At 42.8% G+C, this 20,939-nt stretch overlaps 1 protein-coding gene across 7 annotated transcripts in view; it reads left to right on the plus strand.

Annotated features, from left to right (window-relative positions):
* The window catches only part of RAPGEF5 (Rap guanine nucleotide exchange factor 5), a 183,866-nt gene that overhangs the window by 139,451 nt on the left and 23,476 nt on the right, over positions 1-20,939 (plus strand). For 4 of the 7 annotated variants that reach the window (XR_004986512.2, XR_004986511.2, XM_036429198.2 and 1 more), the window contains exons 12-19: positions 1,612-1,690; positions 5,491-5,635; positions 6,840-6,937; positions 8,825-8,855; positions 9,664-9,742; positions 12,815-12,964; positions 16,405-16,502; positions 19,530-19,652. Coding sequence is in view for 5 of the 7 variants with exons in the window: in XM_036429198.2 (XP_036285091.1) it covers positions 1,612-1,690; positions 5,491-5,635; positions 6,840-6,937; positions 8,825-8,855; positions 9,664-9,742; positions 12,815-12,964; positions 16,405-16,502; positions 19,530-19,652 (803 nt within the window). In the remaining 2 variants the exon portion in view is untranslated. The remainder of the gene's footprint in view (positions 1-1,611; positions 1,691-5,490; positions 5,636-6,839; positions 6,938-8,824; positions 8,856-9,663; positions 9,743-12,814; positions 12,965-16,404; positions 16,503-19,529; positions 19,653-20,939) is intronic. The other 3 variants (XM_036429200.2, XM_036429201.2, XM_036429202.2) reach the window with 3 other exon arrangements.

A 20,939-nucleotide genomic window follows, 5' to 3' on the forward strand; every position in this document is an offset into this window, starting at 1 on the left:
GAAGCTCCCCCTGCTTTTTTGTGCAGACGTAAGACTCTTGTAAACAGCGGCTCCCGTAGAAAGCCCCTGGCTCTCCTGGGAATGCGGGCGGTCCTCTCCCCCACGTTAAATCGTCCACCCAGACACATTCCCAGCGTCTCCTCGTACTGGACTTACCCCTGCTCGGCAAGGCCCGGGCACAGCTGCTTGAGAACTTGCTTTTGCCATCGAGTAAGTTAGGCCAGTGACTATCTCCCACATGTTACAGTGAGGTACTACCTAAGTGTAGGCTTGTTTCACATTGTAGGTGCCATCCGTCAAGTTTATTTTTGAAGAAGGAATAGTGTTACCAAAAATAAATAAATAAATACATTTGAAAAAGTTCCCTTCTTGTGATGTTGTGGTTGAGCATTACCATTTGCAGCCCCAACCTGTGTGGGTCAGGGTTACTGTTCACATCCTGCAACGTAAGCAGGAAATAAACGAAGGCCTCCGGCTGACTAGGCCTGCAGAAGCCCTCCATGACCTCTTTCATCAGAGAGTTGTGTTCCTAACCATAGGCTTGTTGTTCTTCTTTGAACGGCTTTTAAAGTGAATGGTACTGGTTGTTTCTAAAGATTCTGGAATGTTTCCAGTCTCCAACGTGTAATTCTGAAGTTCTGTCCTGGGCAGTTAGTTCTGTCTCCACGTCTTTAGGGGATAGACTTTGGAGATCACAGATACACTTGAGCATACGCCAAGCCCCCTATGCGTATAGTTATTACTGTTTCGAATAACTAAGAGGTTGATATCCAGGATGTAAAATGAAATTGTGTAGTGAAATGAACCTCCCGTTAAGGAGGTTAGATAAAGGCCTACGTCAGAAGCTCTACTTCATATTCTGCATAGACTCTTTTCTGTCCCTTTGGAAGTTACACTCGAGGTCCCATTCGCTGGGTCAGCAGTTCCATATTATATGTGAGCTGGACTTTTCAAAGAACTCCTGAGGCAAAGAGGCGATGAAAAGGGAGCCCATTCTTGTGGGTTAAGGAGGTGGAAGAGGAATTAGGACGGAGCAAGGACTCAGCTCTGTCTGTCTTCACAGCAATAAGAAAATCACTCGCCACTTTCCCAGCTTCTCGCAGATACATTTGAGAGATAAGGCGAACGCCCTTGGAACCCAATACATGTCCTCTGGGTCTTATTACTGTCGTTCTTGCCCTAGACTTAGGTGAATGGCTTTAGAAAGCCTTCATTTATTAGAACACTCTGCTTCATTCCCTGTAGGACTGGAGTGTATACCTCGGAAATATTGTGAAATTTTATTCTAAAAGCACATGATTTTATGCATTGATTTTCCATAACATCTTTACCCACAAATATAAATGCTGTGTGTTTTTTTTTTTTGTGTGTGTGTGTGTATGTTTTTTTTGGGGGGGGGATGACAAAAGTTGTATGTTTAGAGTCTTGCAATAAAAATGTCACACCGCTTGAAACATTTTGTGTGAGGCATTTTAAAAATCTTAACTTTAATAATCTCTTTTGTGGCTAAAATGCTCCCTCAGAGCCCCTCCCCCTCCAGCATTTGTCATGTTCCGTCCTCCTCCTCCTCCCCTCTCTGCTTACCCCGTGCTGATGCTCCTTTCCTTGCAGAGACCCTCCTGGATGACTTCCTCCTCACCTACACCGTCTTCATGACCACGGACGACTTGTGCCAGGCGCTGCTGAGACAATATCCTTCGTCAGCTTCGGGGTGGGGGGTGGGGGGTGGGGGCTGGGCCGCCCTCACCCCCGCAGGTAGATGACTTGCATTTAGGGATTCACTGCCTTTCTTCACTTACTCAACCCCCAGTAGGGTACGGCTATGCTCCATATAAATGTGACGGTCAGTCAAGGCAAAAGCTGAAATGAGACAGAGTAGACCAGGGGGACCTGGAAATGCAGCTGCCTTTTTCCCGTTCGAAATCGTACTGTTCATTATTGTTTTCTTCTTCATACCTATGTCTCAAGACTTGACACATTTGGAGGCAGATGTGGCCTCCTGGGTAAGCCCCGGGGTCAAGAGGTTGAGTGAACTGGCAGTATGTGAATTTACAAGGCAACTCCTCAGTCAGGGCCAGACCATGTGACAGGGAATGTGTGCGTGTGTGAGATCATGTTTCTGGGCAAGTGTCCCGGGGGAGGCCAGCCATCCCCTCACCTGGGAGGTCTGAACTACCCCCCAGAGCCACCCCTCGTCTTTTCAGAGCTTTGCCACGGCATGCTCTCCCAGAAGGATGGATGTGATGAGAAGGGTAATGACCAGGGTAGGGAGCTTTATGGTTTATGCACCGAGTAGAATACGCAACAGATGAAAGGCCAAAGAGCCAAGCCAGGAAAACTCCCTCGGCTCCCCAGAGGCACTCCTTGCCTCAGTGTTGAAGGTGGGATGCTGCAGGAGCATTCAGGTAGCTGGTAACTGTTGGGGTTTTATTCAGCCAAGCTGAAGATTCCACTCGAGCCCACGTAAAAGGCGTTAAAAAGGTTGTTTTGTTTTGTTTTGTTTGTTTATTTATTTATTTATTTATTTATTTGCATTTACCTACGTTTTATTGAGCCCTAGGAATGGCCTTTCCTGTTAAATAGTTACATTTCTCCTCCATGTTAGCATTTTTTGCTTAAAATAATACTTTAAAACTTTATAGAGGGCATAGTCTCTCTTAAAAACATATAAGCTAGAAACGTTTTATTGCTTTACTATATCATGTGGCCACTGTAGAGTTCACGAAACTTCTCAGCCAGTTCATAAAACTGGTCTTGAAACATAGTTTTGAATTTGGGAAATTTCAAAAACAGTTTTCTTCCACAGCTGCTGGGTGTTAACTAAAAAATTAGCAATAATTACAAGATTTTCCATTTTTCTTTCTTTAAAAGTGTTTTGAAAAAATATCTATGAGCTGACTTCTATATTTTAATGCTAGCATATTTCCAAAAGGATTGCCATCCCTTAACTAATAGTTTGTTTTATAGGCATTATGTGCCTTCCAATGATTATTTTTAAATATGATCCTAGCATAATTTGTGACTACCACTGAGTAATTTAATGCCTCATAGAATTTCCCTGAAGAATCTCTAAAACTTTGCTTGCCAGTAAACATGTTTTGGGTCTTACTAAGACATCTTATACATAAATGTAGTTCGATTTCTTTTTTAGAAATCATCAAAACCCATGAAATCCAGAACATTTTAAGCCAGGAATCTTTTTACATGACTATTTTGATATATTTACAACCTCTGCCTTTTATGAAATAATGCAAATCACAAACAAAAATATGGTATCTATATTTAATCTGAGATAGTTTGGCATATATTTTAGTGAAGATATCTTTTATACCCTATTGCTATCACATTCTAAAGAATGGCCCAAATTATTATTTTTTTGTTTTGTTTTCCCCATTGTTTTTTGAATATTAATTATAGGTTAGAGCCACTTCTACAGTGTTGTGATATCTTAGGTGGATACTTTTATTGCAATAGAATTTAAGACCTTTCAGCTTTTATCATCATAAATAGCATTATTTAAGCTCACAGCCCAGGTGGGCTAATGTTCACTGTGTTATACACTGAATACCTTCCCACTATTTCTCTCCCCACACCCAGCTAAATTTATCAGTCAGTGTAATTTAGCATGAGCAAAATGTGTGAATATACATTTGAATATGTCCCAATACCAGAAAACCAGAATAATATGAATGTAAATTTAATCAGTAAATATTTTTAAAGTGCATCTTATAGGGTAGAGAACATGACTAAGCAGATAAATGGTGATAATGATGGATGAAATTTCAGTTCTCAAAATTGCTTTAACCTTCAAGCCCATAATAGTAGAATGTATATGCAGCTATTATAGAAAGCTTACCTCTTGACCTAAAAGAAAGAAGTTTAGTATTTCTTAATTTTCCAGATTTTTTTTTTTCTTCATAGTTACAGGGAAAGGAGAAAAGGAAATTTGCATAAGTGGGGTAAATCTTTATATTTTGCCTGAGTTTATGTCACTAGTGGAAATTTAAAAATCAGATGGTCATAATGTATTTTTACAGGTTCGAGAGACGGGGACTGAATTATGTTTTAAAATATGTACAAAACCTGATATAGAATCTGTTTTTCTTTTGCAATTATGTATCAACCTTAAGGAATGTAGCACCTGTCCATCAACCCCAAAGTCTACCTGTGTATTGTATCTTAGCATTTCCTATTCCTAGTGAACTTTCCAATGTGTCCAGGAGACTCAGAAATCATAATTTTGCAAACAAAAACACTAGGTTGATTTGGAAAACACCAAGCTTCTGTCTCATTCCTCGGGCTTCCAGCATGTTGCCTTTAAGGTTATTATTTTTAATAATTTTTAAATATATATTTTTATTGATTTCAGATATAGAGAGGGAAGGAGGGAGGGAGGGAGAGAGGGAGAAAGGGTGGAAGGAGGGAGGGAGAAACATCAATGATGAGAATCATTGATCAGCTGCCTCCTGCATGCCCCCTATTGGGGATCAAGCCTGCAACCCGGGCATGTGCCCTTGACCAGAATAGAACCTGGGACCCTTCAGTCTGCAGGCCAATGCTCTATTCACTCAGCCAAACCAGCTAGGGCGTTTTTAACAATTTTAACATTATTAACACGTGGTCACTGTATACAAATTAGAAAACACACTTATAAGTATAGCAATTCATGTGATCTGAAATCTCATTACCTTGAGAAGCCACTGTTAACTGTCAGTATATCTTTCCAGATAATGGAATTATTCATATAAATGAGCATAGTTAATGGAAATGGATCATCCTAACATGCCCTTTTCTTATTCTCCTACTTAACGATATGCTAGGATATTCTCTGTCAGTAAATGTACTGCTGGGCTATCAGTTTTATGGCTGCAGAATAACCCATTAAATGGATATGTAAATAATTTCATTAACTATCCTCAATGATTAAAGCATTCATATTTTTCTTTTCTTTGTTCCAATGAAAGTTAAAATTAGCAGTCCTTTTTACTTATGTTTGCACATTTATCCAGTCCCTTTTTATTCAAGTAAATTCTTAGGGTGGGCATTTGAAACATGTCACCAATTATGCTTCAGAAATCTGTGCTCATTTGGGGCTACTTTAGAAGTAACTAGTTTTACAGAACGACTTTCTGAAAAGCTAAGGATACGTGGCCTCGCTCTCCTAACTCTCATGGAAACAGTGTGGCCAGGTCCCTTGGAGCCACCCTTGGAATTAATGAGCCACCTCGGATCTCTTCGAGGTGACATTAACCCTGGCTGCCTACGGAACTAAGTCAGCAGCTGACAGTGGCATCATCTCACCCTCACCTGCACGGCCTGTCCCCGGGTGTGTGTGAGTCATTTTCCTGGCGTTACTTTTGTTCTTTGCCATATACACCTTTTGGTCTTTCTACAGATATTTTTTTCTTCCTTGTAGATTCTTTAGAAACTATGCTTCATAGGAATATTTTTATTTTCAACAAGGCAATATTCTTTCTTAACCACTTGCACCTATTCTGCCAAGAAGTATCAAGGCAAAGAAGAAAACTCAGATGTTCCTCGTCGGAAACGCAAAGTCTTGCATCTTGTCTCCCAGTGGATTTCTCTGTACAAAGACTGGCTACACGAAGACGAGCACTCCAAAATGTTCTTAAAGGTAATGGGAAACCGCCAGCTATTCCTGGATGCTGGATGACTGGTTTTATTTTTAGTTTGCGTTTGAAAAACTCATTTGTAAGGTTATGGTTGTGATTTGAACAAAGTGTTCATTTGTTTTGACTTGTAAGGCCTGATGTTCCACACATAGATAGAATTTTTTAAATTTTGAATTCATTGTGAAAAAGTGTAGAGGGCAAATTTTACATTCACTAACTTAATGTTACCTTATATAAGTCATGAGAAGTTTAATTGCAAATGAAATAATTAAGGAAGGTAAAATAAAACATACTTCTAAACTTAATAGTATTTCATATGTTGGGATTTATTATAAATTTGAACTAACCTGTCTCATGTATATGATATTTGGTTAAAATATTACCATTTAAAAACTATATTCCCAATATATGCCATTCTCAAAATATGCCATATCCTCAAAAAGTTTCATAACTATATTATGGAACTTTGAGGATATGACATATTTTGAGAATTTTAAGCAATAATAGCTTATAAGATGGATGCTAACCTAGATTTACATTGGGTATTAGATAAACTGATGTATTTTTCTAATCAGTAATAGGCTGCAACATCTTCTCAACACAGGTCACTCTCTAGAGGTGGTTTGTAGGCGCTCGGATTCCTCTGGCCCCCAAAGCTATGCAGGTTAACACTAAGGGCTCAGTGGGACTGGAGCCAGGAAGGGCTCTGTTTCCAAACAGGGAAGTGTCAGGCTGTTTCTCTTTCATGGAGTAAAACACTTGAATTCAAAATTCAGATGTCATGTAGACATCCAGCGTAAAGGTGTTCAACCAGCTCTTTGACTAAACTAACGTTATTTCAAAACAATTGGGTAATGTAACTCAATTGACATTTTTTCCTCCCTGTTCCATACGTGAAAAAATGTGGGTAGCATTTTTTAACGTATGGAACAGGCATAGGATTCTGCAGTAGCCAGCCAGAGAGCTCTGAGTTTCCAGCATTTCCTACCTTCAGCCCTAAGAGTGTGAGAGGGCCGTCCGTGCCAGCCGAGTGAGGGACTCGGAGGTGTGACCCCACTCAGGATCTCCCTGGTCCCAGGATTAATAACCCCTGCGTTGTCCTGGGGGCCACCAATTCCCTGGGCATAAGCAGGTTGTATGGGACTAAAAGAACATTACTAAATGGACATTAAACCAATTCAACTGCCGTTTTTCTTCTTCCCCCAGACCATATACAGGAACGTTCTGGATGATGTCTATGAATACCCAATACTTGAAAAAGAATTGAAGGAATTTCAAAAGATACTTGGAATGCACCGTCGTCAGTATGTAGTTTATTTTCCATGTTATGGTCAATGAAAGAAAGCAGCAAATTTGGTAGAATTCGAGATGTCCCAGAAAATCCATTTTGAACACTTTGAATCTGACAGTCATCTTGATTTCTTTAGTTTTTCTAGTTGTAAATTGTGTTTTGTTTTTATATCTCAAAATGAATGAACACTTAACAAGCTTATTGACTACTTTTTAACTCTCTTCTGATGCAAGAGAAAAAAACTGAGCCAAGTCAACATAAAAGCAATAATTTCAGCCCTTGGTTGGAGTGTCATCTGGTACACCAAAAGGTCTCTGATTCGATTCTCAGTCAGGGCACATATTTAGCTTAGGGGTTCAAATCCCTGGTTGGGGTGTGAGGGTGTGCAGGAGGCAGCCAATCAATATTTCTCACATCAATGTTTCTCTCTCTCTATCCCCCTTCCTCTCTCTAAAAATAAAATCAGCAAATATATCCTTGGGTGAGGATTAAATCAAAAAACAATTATTTAATATATTAATAGGTAATTTTAAAAGTGTAACTATTTAACTTGTTGTTTTAGGGGCTCATAGCTCTCTGATGGAATAGAGAAAAAAATGTTTTACAAATATGTCCCAGTGAGCATTATAAAAGCTCAATTTTATGGGTTCCTGGGGATTTTTTTTTTTAAATCAATTTAGAAAGATTAAAGGAAACCATTTACTCAGTGACCTCAGCATAACCAAGTGCCTCCCAGGTGTCTATCATTAGTCTTTAAAATTGGCAAAACTTGACTTTGCTCTGATTATACGAACTCTCCTATTCATTTTGGTAAATAAAAACATCAACTCATTGTTCAGCTATTGCTGCAAATCTGAAGGGGAAAATTGTCCTCTGCTTTACAGTGTGGTTTCTATTTAGCAAACACGAAGCACATCTGCTGTCAAGTGGTGAAACCTCTATTAAGATTCCAGCAGTCACTAAGGCATATCTCCTAGAAAATGTTAACTCAGGCCTTCCTTCCAGATTGCTGATTTGAGATTTAAAACATGACCTGATTTCAATAAAGAATGATCCTCCTGCAAATTAAATGTCTAGGTAATTTTAGGAGCAAATAAATCCTCAAACACGAAAATTACATGTTTAGAAATTCAGAAATGAGGTGTTCGTGGGGATAGTATGTTAGAAATGAATGTTGTGGGTTTGCATGGTCTTCTTTTATTGGAGTCTGCACTATAGTGTTTCCATTGCCTGGGACTAGTATGAAAATAGGAACAATGAAATGAGACAAAAAAGAGAGACAAACCACATCAAAATAGTCCCCCTATGGCCTTATTCCTGTTGTGAACCTTCCATCCTTGGCTTCATACCCTTAAATGCCTTAAAGGCATGAATGGAATGTAACAAATCTCATTGAAGAACTTACGTAAAAGTGGGAAATAATAAAGTAAGAGAATGGTGTAAGACCATTTTGGGTAATGGTGTAAGACAAGATTATGAAATGTCTTTAGATTCTGTAAGAAGATTTGAGCTGGGGACCTACAGAATGTCCCCCCAGTTCCACCACACGTAGAAATATCCTGGGAGAGATGCAGTGCGGCCCTTTAGCTGCCGCCCTGACAATCCTTTGCACTGAAGTCTGCCCCTCTTGGAGGGCACTGGGGCTTCTGTGGAGGGATGAGATCTGGCTCTGCCTGCAGGGCTCACTTCCTGCGGACGGGAAGCAAAACACACCCATGGGGCGGACGGGACGGCTTCAGGTCTGTCCGGATCCCTGGGAAACCAAAGCCCAAAGTCAAGTGCCTTATCTTTTGGGAAAGCAAAAGCCCCCGCCCAGGGCCTGAAAGTTAGTCTTCGGGGACAGTAGCTGCATTATTCTGGGTTGGGGACAAAGGCTGACTTCTCCTTCTTTCCCTTCCAGCACCGTTGATGAGTACTCTCCACAGAGGAAGGTAAGGCAGCCCCTCTGGCCTGAGATGGGGTGATTCAGCTCAGAGACAGGGACCTGGGCTGCAGCTTACTCACACTCACCTACGCCACCTCCCGGGGCTCCTGCCGGCTCAGGGGCAGCCCTGGGCCCTGGACTTGCTCTCAGGGTTTTTTTGTTGGTTTGTTTTTGGTGGGGCATTTTGAAGTCTCGGAGTTTCCCCAGTGTCCCCAGAGTGATGCAAATCTGAATGTCAAACACGGAAGAAGAAAAATATTCCAGGCAAGAATCTTGACAAGAGTAAAAATAGCCTCGGAAGAAAATGTTTCGCACTTTCCACCTAGAAAGAGGGATGCTAGTAAGAATGATGTGTTTCCTGTTCAACTTGAGGGAGAGGATGGAAATTGAGTGTCAGGCACACGTTTTGTAGAAGCAGATAAGGTACCTGTTTTCCTCAGGAAAGTCATTGTCGTACTGCAGAGTCCGAGGCTGTCCCAAGGCTGCTGTATCCCAAAGCAGGGTGGACACTGGGATTCTCAGAAGGATCTGGGGGTGTCTGTCGTTACCAGATACTCTGCAGCTGGTGGCAGGGAGTAATCGTAGGGACTCTTTGCTCTGCTGGCCTTGGCGGAGGTCTGTCGTGTTGCCCAGACTGTCCACCTCCACATGTGTTAGCTGAGGCAACTCCCGGCTTATTCCTCTTGGATTGGGGGGATGGATTTCATTTTTAAAAAAAGAAGTTGGCTAGCTCTTTTGGAACATGTTGTAACAGCTGTGGCTTTCCAAAGGGCAGGAATGCATTCATTCATTGTTCTCGCTCTCCCTTCTCACAGAATAAGGCCCTTTTCCACCAATTCAGTCTTAAGGAGAACTGGCTCCAGCACCGAGGCGCTGTGACTGAAACAGAGGAAAGTGAGTACGGTCTGGGGGTAGGTGGGGCTGCTGTCCATCACCATCGCTCTACAGCTTGGACACTCCAGCTGTCACACCCTGTAACCAGCACATTGGCATCAAAAAATGGTGGCTTTTCTTTTCTTGCTTTGGGTGTTACCCTTTTTTTTAGTCATGTGATAGTGTCCCCCAGGACCAAGGAAATTTTTTTTAGGTATGTTTTTATTGATTTCAGCAATGGGAGAGAGAAAGAGACAAGTCAGTGATGAGAGAGAATCATGTATCAGCTGTCTCCTGCATGCCCCTTACTGGGAATAGAGCTTGCAACCTGGGCATGTGCACTGACCAGGAATCTAACCATGATCTGGTTCCTGGGTCAATGCTCAACCACTGAACCACACTGGCCAGGCTCAAGGACACTTGTAATTTGGGAGCTATGGAAAGGAGCCTGCAGAGGGTTTCCTGAGTTCTTGGGAAAAGGTGCAGAATTGCCAGGAAATGCAGCCTTCCTCTTTGTCCCTCCTCGACTCTGCCAGCCCCTGGCCTGTGACTAGCTGGAAAGGCCACCGAAGTGCACGTGCAGGGCACGTTTAGGAAAGAAATCTCAGGGATGCCGAAACCGGTTTGGCTCAGTGGATAGAGCGTCAGCCTTCGGACTCAAAGGTTCCAGGTTTGATTCTGATCAAGGGCATGTATCTTAGTTGCGGGCACATCCCAGTAGGGGGCTTGCAAGAGGCAACTGATCAATGACTCTCATTGATATTTCTAACTCTTTATCTCTCTGCCTGCCTCTCTGTAAAAAATTAATAAATATATTTAAAAAAAAAGAAAGAAAGAAAGAAAGAAATCTCAGGGAGAATAATGAAGGATATGCAACCAAAATCCCTGCAAGACATGGCGGTGCTGAGCAGTGCCCCACACCCAGCATGTCCTCATTCTGTGCCTATCAGTGCCCACAGGGCTCGGGACCCACTGGTCAGCACGAGGGGAAACAGCTCCCTGAAGATGCTGAGTGCTTTTCTATGGTAACATTCTGTAACGGAACAGAAGATGGTTTCCTCCTGTTTGGATAAGGGCTGAGTCAAGTGCAGAGCCGGGAAACACAGTAATTAAAATGTTCACTCGAGGTGACTCAGACCTTCTCTCTTCACCGGCCTCTCCATAAGCACTGCAGTTGTGAGAGCGTTTGCACCTGCTCAGCCTCCTGGACACTTAACGCAGTGTCACAAGAATACGTCTTCTGTTGTGCTATTTGTACCTCCTGCTGCTCGCAAGGGTGCCGTTGTGTCATCAGAAGTGGGCGAGCAAACAAAATGATCTCACCTCTCATGCCTTGCTGGCCCGCCTTCCTTGCCTGTCAGTCTCACTATTTAATAGTACCATTTTCCAAGCTGAGTATTCCAAGTCCCTGGCCTCTTTCTGTCCATCAGTTCGTTAAGCAAGCTGTGAATTACATCATGTTTGGTGGCTTGTGGATGGGATCTTTGCCTTGCTCAAAAATTCCATGTTCCTATGCAAGGAAAAAAGCCTTTTTGTCCCTCAGGAGTCTGTTGACAACATGTCAAACGATGATTTGTTAGATGCTATTGTCTCAGTGACACACCCAGTGAAGCCAAACACTGAATACTGTCAGTGCCTCCTGGTGGCATGTTCACGTTGAGGTTGGCACACGTAAACTCAGTTTGTCTTCAGTTTACTTGCATTTCTGTGCAAACATTCCTGGGGTTATGGTGTGGTGCCGTTTAAATTTCATATGAAATTTCTCCAGCAGCTGCACTCCTTTAAAAAAAACACACACACACACACAAAAAACACACACATTGTATTCTAGGAGAGAAAAATGTCTCAGTATATCATCATCCTTATGTCTTTTCCGAAGAAGAGGAAAAAGTGGAAAGATTGTAAAGTTGCCTGGAAACAGCCTTTGGGCATTATTGTTTCCTTGATCACATAATAGTATTGCCAGGACACCGCTGTTCAAAATAGCTGATATAATAAGCAAATAATGTGTCAATGATCTCGACTGCTATTAAAGCAGTTTCTGCTACCAAATCATAAAGCGTTTCTCCAGGACCCGTTCACCCAGCTGGTGATAATGTCCTAGTAATAATTAGCCCTGCAGAAACTAAAAAGGAAATTAAAATGGCTAGAAATGTGACCACTCGTTGGAAACTAAAAACTCACCACCACTGAACAGCATGGATGGACCTGGAAGTTACTGTGCTAAGTGAAATAAGCACGTCAGACAAAGACAAATGCCATATGCTCTCACTATATGTGGACTCTAATGAACAAAATAAACTGACGAAATAGAAACAGAGGCATGGATGCATGGAACAGACAGGTAGATGTCAGAGGAGAGGGGGAGGGCTGGATGAAAGAAGGCGAAGGGATTATCCTTAGAACATGTATGCATAACCCATAGACAAACACCACAGTGTGGTGACGGCCAGAAGGAAGAGAAGGCAGAGGCTGGGTGCTGGGTGGAGGTGGGCCATGGGAGCGGGGAGTGTGGGGCCATCTATAATAATGTCATCAGTAAAGATAAAGTTAAAAAATTAAGAATTAAGTAAAAGGCTGTACATAAAAACCATGGTAAGTGGCAGATTTTTAGATAAGCTTAAGAGAATTCTAATAACAAAATGTGGTGGTGGTCTTGATTGGGTCACGGTGACTGTCCGGAAATGGAGGTTAAGGTAAAACTGTACGCTAGACATTGCAGCAGACTGCTTTGGGCTGTCTCAGTAACCCTCACAAAAGGAACTCAAAAGTACAGGTTCCACAGACTCCACTGTGTTGGGTCGACCATTCCACTGTGAGCACATACCTGCGTCTCTCATGACCGTGTGGGCAGCCTGACTCCTACTCAGACTCGCTCACTAGCACATAAAGTCTACATGTCGTGTGTGTGCAAGCACACATGTGTGGGCCTATGCCCTCCGGTGCCCATGTGCCTGCACATGGGAAGTAGGAACATCTGACTGTGGATGTTTCATACTAGTGAGATGAAGAAGGTGGGAACCTTGATTTAGAAAAGTCTGTGACTCAGAGCCACGGCCCTCGGTTTGCTAACCATGCTTCTGTCCTGTGCAGTTTTTTGCCATGTGTACATCACGGAGCACTCGTACGTCAGCGTGAAGGCGAAAGTTTCCAGTACGGCTCAGGAGGTCCTAAGAGTCGTGGCGGAGAAGATCCAGCACGCGGAAGAGGACCTGGCCCTGGTGGCCGTCTCCTTCTCTGGGGGTGAGCACTCTTCTGTCCCAGAACACTAACCTTTCGCAGGGTCTCCTTCGGGGGGGGGGGGGGGTGTTGACATTTGTTCAGAGTCAACGCAGGTGCGGCGTTTCCCCTGGAGGTTCGCAGCTGGCCGGCCACAGGGACCATGAGGCGTTTCCATGATGACAGCTGGGTACCGTGGGATGCTGAGCATCCTCCCTGAGAGCTGCATAGAGAGGCATACCCATGCTCTGAAATACATTGTAAAGCTCCTCATATTTTGTGCTCTAGATAAGCCCTCTGTTTTCCTATTTAAATTAACGTGGGAAATTGCTAAAGGATAAAATTACTTCAGGAAGAGGGAAGAAGAAGCACAGCCTTGAGCGAGTCATATTGCTGGCTGACAATTTAGTCCTTACAGACTCCCCGCGGCAGGAAATAAAGCCTGCACCACAAGCACGATGCTCACAGCCCATGTTCCCGCAGGTGGACCCGGGGAGGGAGGCCTGCTTATAGCTTTGTCTCCCCTCGGGCCTCATTTATCCTCAGAGGATGGTTTCTTGTCTGTTTTGAATAAGATCACACAGATTACACGCTGACACTATTGATCTCTGTGACCTGAGCAGACCGTTCGTCTCACCAGAGCCTGCGAGGCTGCGGCACGCTGGCCTCCTTTCTTGGCTTACAGTTTTTATTGAATATCTCATTAACCCTGAGAAAAACACAAAGGAAGTGACTTAGCATTGAAAAATGGGAGGAGGTGAGCGGGTGGGTGGGGGAGGGGAGAGATGACCGCATTGCTCCTCGCCCGCCCTTTGTTAGCATTCTACAGTCAGGAGAAGAATGTCAGGATTTACCCCGAAGTAAATAGCATTATGGGGCCAAACACTGCTTCTCTTGCTTTGTCACTCAGGAGCCCGGTAAAACCGTCCCCCCTGCAGGCTAGTAGATTGCAATGCGGACAGATCCAACCTCATCAGTGAAGGGAGCCTCCCCCCTCTCTGAGGGTGGTTGAAGTTTTAATAAAATATTTCAGACATTCCAGGTAGATACGACAAATGATTGTTGTATTTACTTTTAAGTGACCAAATTATTAAATGATCCTAAACAATATTAAGTTTCATCAAAACCAACATTTGCCTCTCAAGACAGTACGGCTACAAAAAGTGCTGGAGGAGAAAGGATCTGAGTGAACTTGGGGGTAGGGGGGAGGGGAGGGGGCAGAGAGTCACGTGGGACCCAACAGGGCCACGTGGGAACCTGGAAATTAATGAGCAGCTCTTTTACTACCCAGTTTCTATCTGATGGCCATGAAATACAATTTTTACACTCTATTAAATCGGATTCATCAGGGTGGGCAGTGGCGTTTTAATGTGCGTAGACTCATTGCCAATCATCACTAGACATATCAGCTTATCTCTTGAATTATCCCACCAGTTTGGAAAAGTGCCATCAGTTTCCATCAATCAGCAGTTTTGTCCGTTAAGAACCTTTCTGCCTGCAGCTTAATATCCCCTGAACAATCATGAAGAAGAGGAAGAAAATAGGGCTTAATGTATTCCTTGTTCCAATTACACAATTTTCAATAAATAATGTTTCAAATGCTACTGCAAAATAAAACGACAGTGAGATCGAATGTTATTTTATTGTTGTCAAAAAACAATTTTAGAGATGTTGGCCTTTTGTAGGTTTCATGGGTTTTCCTAAAAGGACTGGTGGCTGTTATCCTTCTAGCTTTCGGTAGGTTTTGTGCTATTTTGTACTGAGGGTAGGTAGATGTAGGTAATAACTACAATATCTACCCGGATATCTGAGCTTAAAATGTTTTCAGCTTTAATCTTTTATAGTCTGGTGACAAACCTGAAAAGAAGGGGAGGGAGGATTTCTGAGCACCTGGAAAAATTACTGTCAGAATGGCTCTCATAAATTCAGGCTGAAGGTACATCTGGGCACACAGAGGGTTGCAAGAAATTGTAGCCAAACAAAGAGGGAGGAGATGGAAGAACCTCTGAGCCCAGCCTTGTGGGACCATTTACTACACACGTCAACAGCCCGACATGACAGTGCTATTGATCTTTATAATGTGGGGCCGTAAAGAATGTATTAGATTATCATTCGTGTGCTCTGTATTAAGCAGAACTGTTCCAAACAAAATTTGGCATTTACGCTGATTAGGTTACCTAGAAAAAAAGGTGGAATATCGCATTTCCCAGCCAGGTTAGGTATCTGAAGGGCTGCTTTGGGGAGTAGGGGGGGAGCGGGAGCTGATTGTATTACAGTGGAATAAACTCAAGTATTCCTGTGGTTGCTCCCCACCTGCGTCTTGTAGTTAGGAGGAGGACATTTCTCTATTGTACAGGAGAGCTCCTGCGATGGCAAAGAAAGGGTCAGAGGACAGGGACAATTTGCAAGAAGGAAAATAAAATGGAAGGAGATTATATGAAAAATTCCAGCTGCACTGGAAGTCAAGAAATACACAATAAACTGCAAATCTGTTTATGGTTTCAGAAAAGAAAAAAAAAGAAAAAAGCAAACTTACCAAAAGTAATGATCAGTGTTGGTAAGTGTAAGCATTAGAAAACAATTTGACCGTTTGCATCAAAAATTTCAAAAATATTCATTCCCTTTGGCCCACTAATTCCACTACTGGGAAGCTATCTTGAGAAAATCATCTATAAGCAGCCAAAGATTTATGCACAAGGATGTTGACTTCAGCAGTATATATTATGGCTGTGGTAATAATAGATCCCATTTATCAAGGCCCTTGCTATATCCCAAGCCCTGTGCTAGGATTTAGCATACATCTTGCCATCTAATTTATATGACAAAAAAAAATTAGAAAACCTGAAATGTTCAACAAAAGCAGGAAAAGTAAATGATAGTATAATAGACTGTTATGGAACCAATTAAATATGACATATATAAATAATTTTGACAAATGGGTAAGTGCTTATAATAAAATCAGAATATGAAACTACATAATCAAAAATATATGTATTCATAATAAATATGTATGTATATGTACAAATAATGGCCACTATATGTGTGTGTATGAATACACATGCACACACACACACACACACACACACACACACATCAAAATCAGAACAAAAATATGCCTAGATGTTAACCAATATTCTCATCAAATGGTTTATCTGAGTGCTGGAGTTATGAGTGAATTGTACTTTCTCCCCTAAAAGGTTCTGTGTTCCAAAGAATGACTAGATATTGTAATAGACTCACAAGGGGATTCCTTCATGTCTAGTGAGCAGTGATGGCCCTGCTCTCACTGGTATCCTTGGTGTCATTATAGAGGCTACGCAGAACTCAGTTCTGTGTACTTTGTATCCTATTTACTTTAAAACATTTTTCTTTGGTGTGTTTCACTCTTCAGATGCACCTTGTATGCCTACTGCTGTTTGCGTGTTTCTAATTCCTCTTTTTTTTTCTTTTTTTTTTAAATAAAGGAAAGCGTGAACTTCATCCCAATGATCTAGCCATCTCCAAATCCCTGGAAGCATCTGGTCGGATATATGTCTATCGGAAAAACCTGGCTGACACTTTGGTGAGGACCTTTAGCCTTGCACTTGAAACACACAGACACAGATGTCAAACTGAAAACATACTTGTGTCTGTTTTATAATGAATGTCAGAAAAATGCATTGAATTGTTTCCTCTTCTAGCCAACAATACGCGTGTCGCGTAGCATTGCCTTTGCAAATCGAAGTCACACAACATGAGGAATTCTAAACCCTTCCCGAGTCAAATCCTCCTCCTCTCTGAGCCCCTGCAACAAGGGATTTGAGAGAAGTGACTTTTTCACCAATGGATCTTAAATCCACGTCTTCTTTTCTGGTAGACTCGTGGAGAGTAGGCCAAGAGATGCATCCTGCGAGGATTTAAGGGAGAGATGCCACCCTTGGTTTGCATCCATTTGATGCCCCTGGAGTGCACCCCTTTTCTTGAAGAAGAAATGTCATCCATCCCCGTGCAAAATGGTCTCATAACAGTTGGGCCTCAGATGCCGCTGAAGAGTGAGCGGTTAGGGAAATGTAGACACCATACTATAAGTTGTTTCAGTTCAAATGTGAGGACACTGACACCTAAGTAGATGATTTGCTTATTTCTAAAGACCTGTTTTTGCTTCTCTCTCTAAGGGAGGGCTCATCGCCCACAAGAAGCCCGTTTTACCAGGTTGTGACTATACCCTCTTAATTCCTGGTCCCCAGACTGTGTCATGGAGTCACCCCTGGGCTAGGGCTGCCTAGCTGGCTCCTGGTGTACATATAATTGAGGAATGTATATACCATATAGATAAACCAGACTGGCTTACAATAACACAACTTTTATGCTAAATTACCTACAGGGTATCAAGCTACCATACTATTAGTCATTGTCATTTTGGGTACTTATTACCAGACACGTAGGTGCTGAGATATATTGTATATATCTCATTTATACACTAAATGGAGTTGGGAGAGGCCGAGTAGCTTACTCTGGCTTCCCACACTCCGGGAGGGGATGGTGCTAGGATCTTTTCCATTTATATTCGCCTCTAACTTGGGCCCTTTCCAGTTCTGAGTGTCCCACAGGTCACCAGTCCTGTGTCTGCAAACAATGTAATTCCATCAGTGACACAGGACACACCGATGCTATAAGGTAGGGGTGTCGAACGCAATCAGAGAAGGGGCCAAAATCTAAAATCCAGCCTAAATCGCAGGCCGAATGGTTTACTGAACAGTCATAAACTGTCATTGTGATGGAAACGCAGCGGAGTGCAGTGATGACAGCGCGGTGTGGGCCACATTGCAAGGCCTGGCGGGACGGATTTGGCCCGCGGGCCTTGTGTTTGACACATGTGCTATAAGGCATCTCTGAGTAAATAATGAGATTGAGTTGACTTTCCCCTCCCCATGAAGGAGGGCAATCTCCTGGGTGGCTTTCTGGGCTCCAGGAGGTGGTGGTGGAGGGAAACTGCATCCCCAGAGCGCTCATTCCACCGTCCAGGGCCAGCTTCAGAAGAGGAGAAGGCAGGCCCGAGTCATGGTCCCCATGGATGCTGCAAAGTGCATGCCAAGATGAGCCAGACACCATCCTGCCCTCGAATGTTCCCCTCACCAACTTTACACAACACCGAACATGTCCCCATTAGAATCATAGCTGTAGGTATTTTAGCTCCAAAATATTTCAGTTGACAGGGGACATTGTAACGGGTAAAAAGCACATGAAACCACCAGTATCCACTATGCTTGCCTGTAGATAATATTTTTGGAAAGCAAGCCTGGAGCTCTGGATGAATGGGATGGAGAAATACATAGAAAGCATTTCTCCGAGAGGGTAGTGGACAACCTTGAATAAACCATAAGGCAGTGCCAAGGTAAGGGCTGTATTTAGGGAGAAAGTAGGAGAGACCATGTGAAAATATCCTTATGTCGCCAGCTCAGTGAGCTGAGATTACTGCTATTCCCAACCCATGGCTCTCCCTCCGAATGTGTGCGGTGCAGCCTGGTGTCCGTCTGGTCCCATCAGACAATCCCTGAGAAGCCGTGGCTTGTCCCCGCCCCGGCGCCTCCGTATCTGCATGTGCATCCTGGCTGACCGCCCGGGCGGAGCTCCCCTCTGCCTCCCACTCTGGGGACACGGGGACAATTTGTATCTTAACCTGTTCCGAGCAGAAGCAAGTCTGTGGAAAAGTTCTGTGAAGGCCCTCTGCCATTTCTTTGTTTAATTATAAGATCATAAATGTAAGAATTCTAAAATGAAAATCGTTTATTTTGCAGTTTAGAAACAGAGGTTAATATCTGGAATCTGAGCAATGCCCTCCATCCTGCAATGTCGTGTAGTTCGCAAAGTCCCATTCTTTCTCTTCCAAGTCAGTAACTAGGATTTCATTAACTGTTCAAGTCCGCCCCTCAGATGGGAGAGTTTCTATTTTAATTTAAAAAATCAAATATTTTGAAAAGAGGCCGAATACTTTTTAATACATTTAACAGTGACAGTAGATTTAAAGTTGTGGTGACACTTAATGATTTCATGCCATATTTTAAAGAAGTACTGACACTTAAAATAAATCACCCACTATACGGTATAAATGAAATCACTTTTATTTTATATTTCGTGTTTAAATTTTGTTCGCTTTCCACAAACGCTGCAACACAATTTGTGAACATGTGTCTTACTAAGCACGCTTCCTGCAGAAGCCGTGTCTGTCTTTATTGAAGTGCGCTGTGACATTTCCTCTGTTTGTTTTTATACTCACCCTGCTGGCATATTAATTCCCACCAGAAGCACACGTGGCCTCGGAGCTTTTGCTTTCATTATGCTGTCTGCCCGGCAGTGCTTTATAATCAGATTTGTGTGGGCACGCGTGGGGGAGGGAGGGGGCCAGCTACCTCATTGATCACATTCTCCCGTTTGCAAGGCTGTTTTCTAAATTGGCTGTAACTCACTGAAGGTGAACAGACCGGGGGGAATATGTAATGCCCTCAGACAAGATTGCTTTTCTAATCTGGGCTTTAGTGCCTTCCCGGGGCAGCCAATGCGGTGTCGCCCATTGAGGCCACTGAGGATCCTTCTGCTTCTGTTTGTTTAGAACCCTTTTGCCGAAAACGAGGAGTCCCAGCAAAGGCCGTTGAGGATCTTGGGAATGAACACTTGGGATCTTGCTCTGGAATTAATGAATTTTGATTGGAGTCTCTTCAATTCGATTCACGAGGTAAGGAAGGGGAGAAAAGATCAAATAAATGCTAGTTCTCTTTTAACTGTGAATTCTTTTTGAACAATATCTATGCATGTGATTAGGTGTTTAAAAGATCCATTATCTAGTGATAACGTTATGCTAGAATATCGTGATCCAAAAAGATATTTGATATTTGATCCAGTCTGAGGAACATCAAAATACTTGGTCATGCTTTCTTTGCTCCTGGTACAATCATATGTTTGTAGAATATAATTTAAACATGTCACAATTTTACTAGTATATGTATGAATAGATATGTAAATATGTATATTATGTGTGTGTGTGTATATATATATATATATATATAGAGAGAGAGAGAGAGAGAGAGAGAGAGAGAGCGCGCTCTAATGGAGCTGAAGAGCTATTTTGTCTTTGATGCCTTTGATATTGATATTTTAATTTCCCCCAAAAAGCTTATAAAAGATATACAAAAAACATATGAATATTGTGTGTGTATATGTACACACACATACTTTCACATAGGAACATTCTATAAATTTAGACTATTCAGCAATATGTCAAGTACTTTCTTGAAATTTTTGAGGTATATTTCACACTTTTACGTCCATCAACTTCTCCCTGGAGGACAGCTTATAATATTTGTAAAGCAACAGGTTATGGGCAAATGCTACTGATAATGAACAAATGAGCAGAGCTCGTGGGGCGCTCATGGGCATCTGAAAGCCGGCAGCGAGAAGCTCTGGGCGGCCACATGCTGCCCTTGCTTTGCCTGTGGTGGCATTTTCACTGGGAGGCGGCCCTTCCTCCCGCAGGAGGGACTCGGGCCCAGCGTGCTCCCTGCGCTCGCTTTCAGCTGGGAATTACTTCCCTGTGTCCTCATGTCTGCTTGTTACGTTTCCAACACGATGATCTGAATTTGAGCAAGTGGTGAAGTCATTCCCGCTCAATGACATGTCGCGTTGGAAATGTGAGCAGAACAGGTTGCGTCCTGCATGGGCAGAGGGAGAATGTGAACGACTTCCGAAGAGTACACACACCTCCTCCGCTTAGAAACAAGCATCTTCTTCTGCCCTATGTGGGAACAATCCACATATATAGTAAATAGTTACTGGTCTTACTTTTTCATTCTGGACCTTGCTCTTCCTATTTACTATCTGACACTGTCTTGGGTCTGTGGCTCTCAAAGCCTGGGCATCCAGACCAGCATCATCAACGCCGCCTGGAAACTCATTAGCAACGGGCACTTTTGTCCCTACCACAGACCTACTGAATCAGGGGCTGGTTGGGGGAAGGGAGGTGATC

This window comes from Pipistrellus kuhlii, unplaced genomic scaffold, assembly GCF_014108245.1.
Source record: "Pipistrellus kuhlii isolate mPipKuh1 unplaced genomic scaffold, mPipKuh1.p scaffold_m20_p_10, whole genome shotgun sequence".
In the NCBI taxonomy this organism is placed as follows: domain Eukaryota; kingdom Metazoa; phylum Chordata; class Mammalia; order Chiroptera; family Vespertilionidae; genus Pipistrellus; species Pipistrellus kuhlii.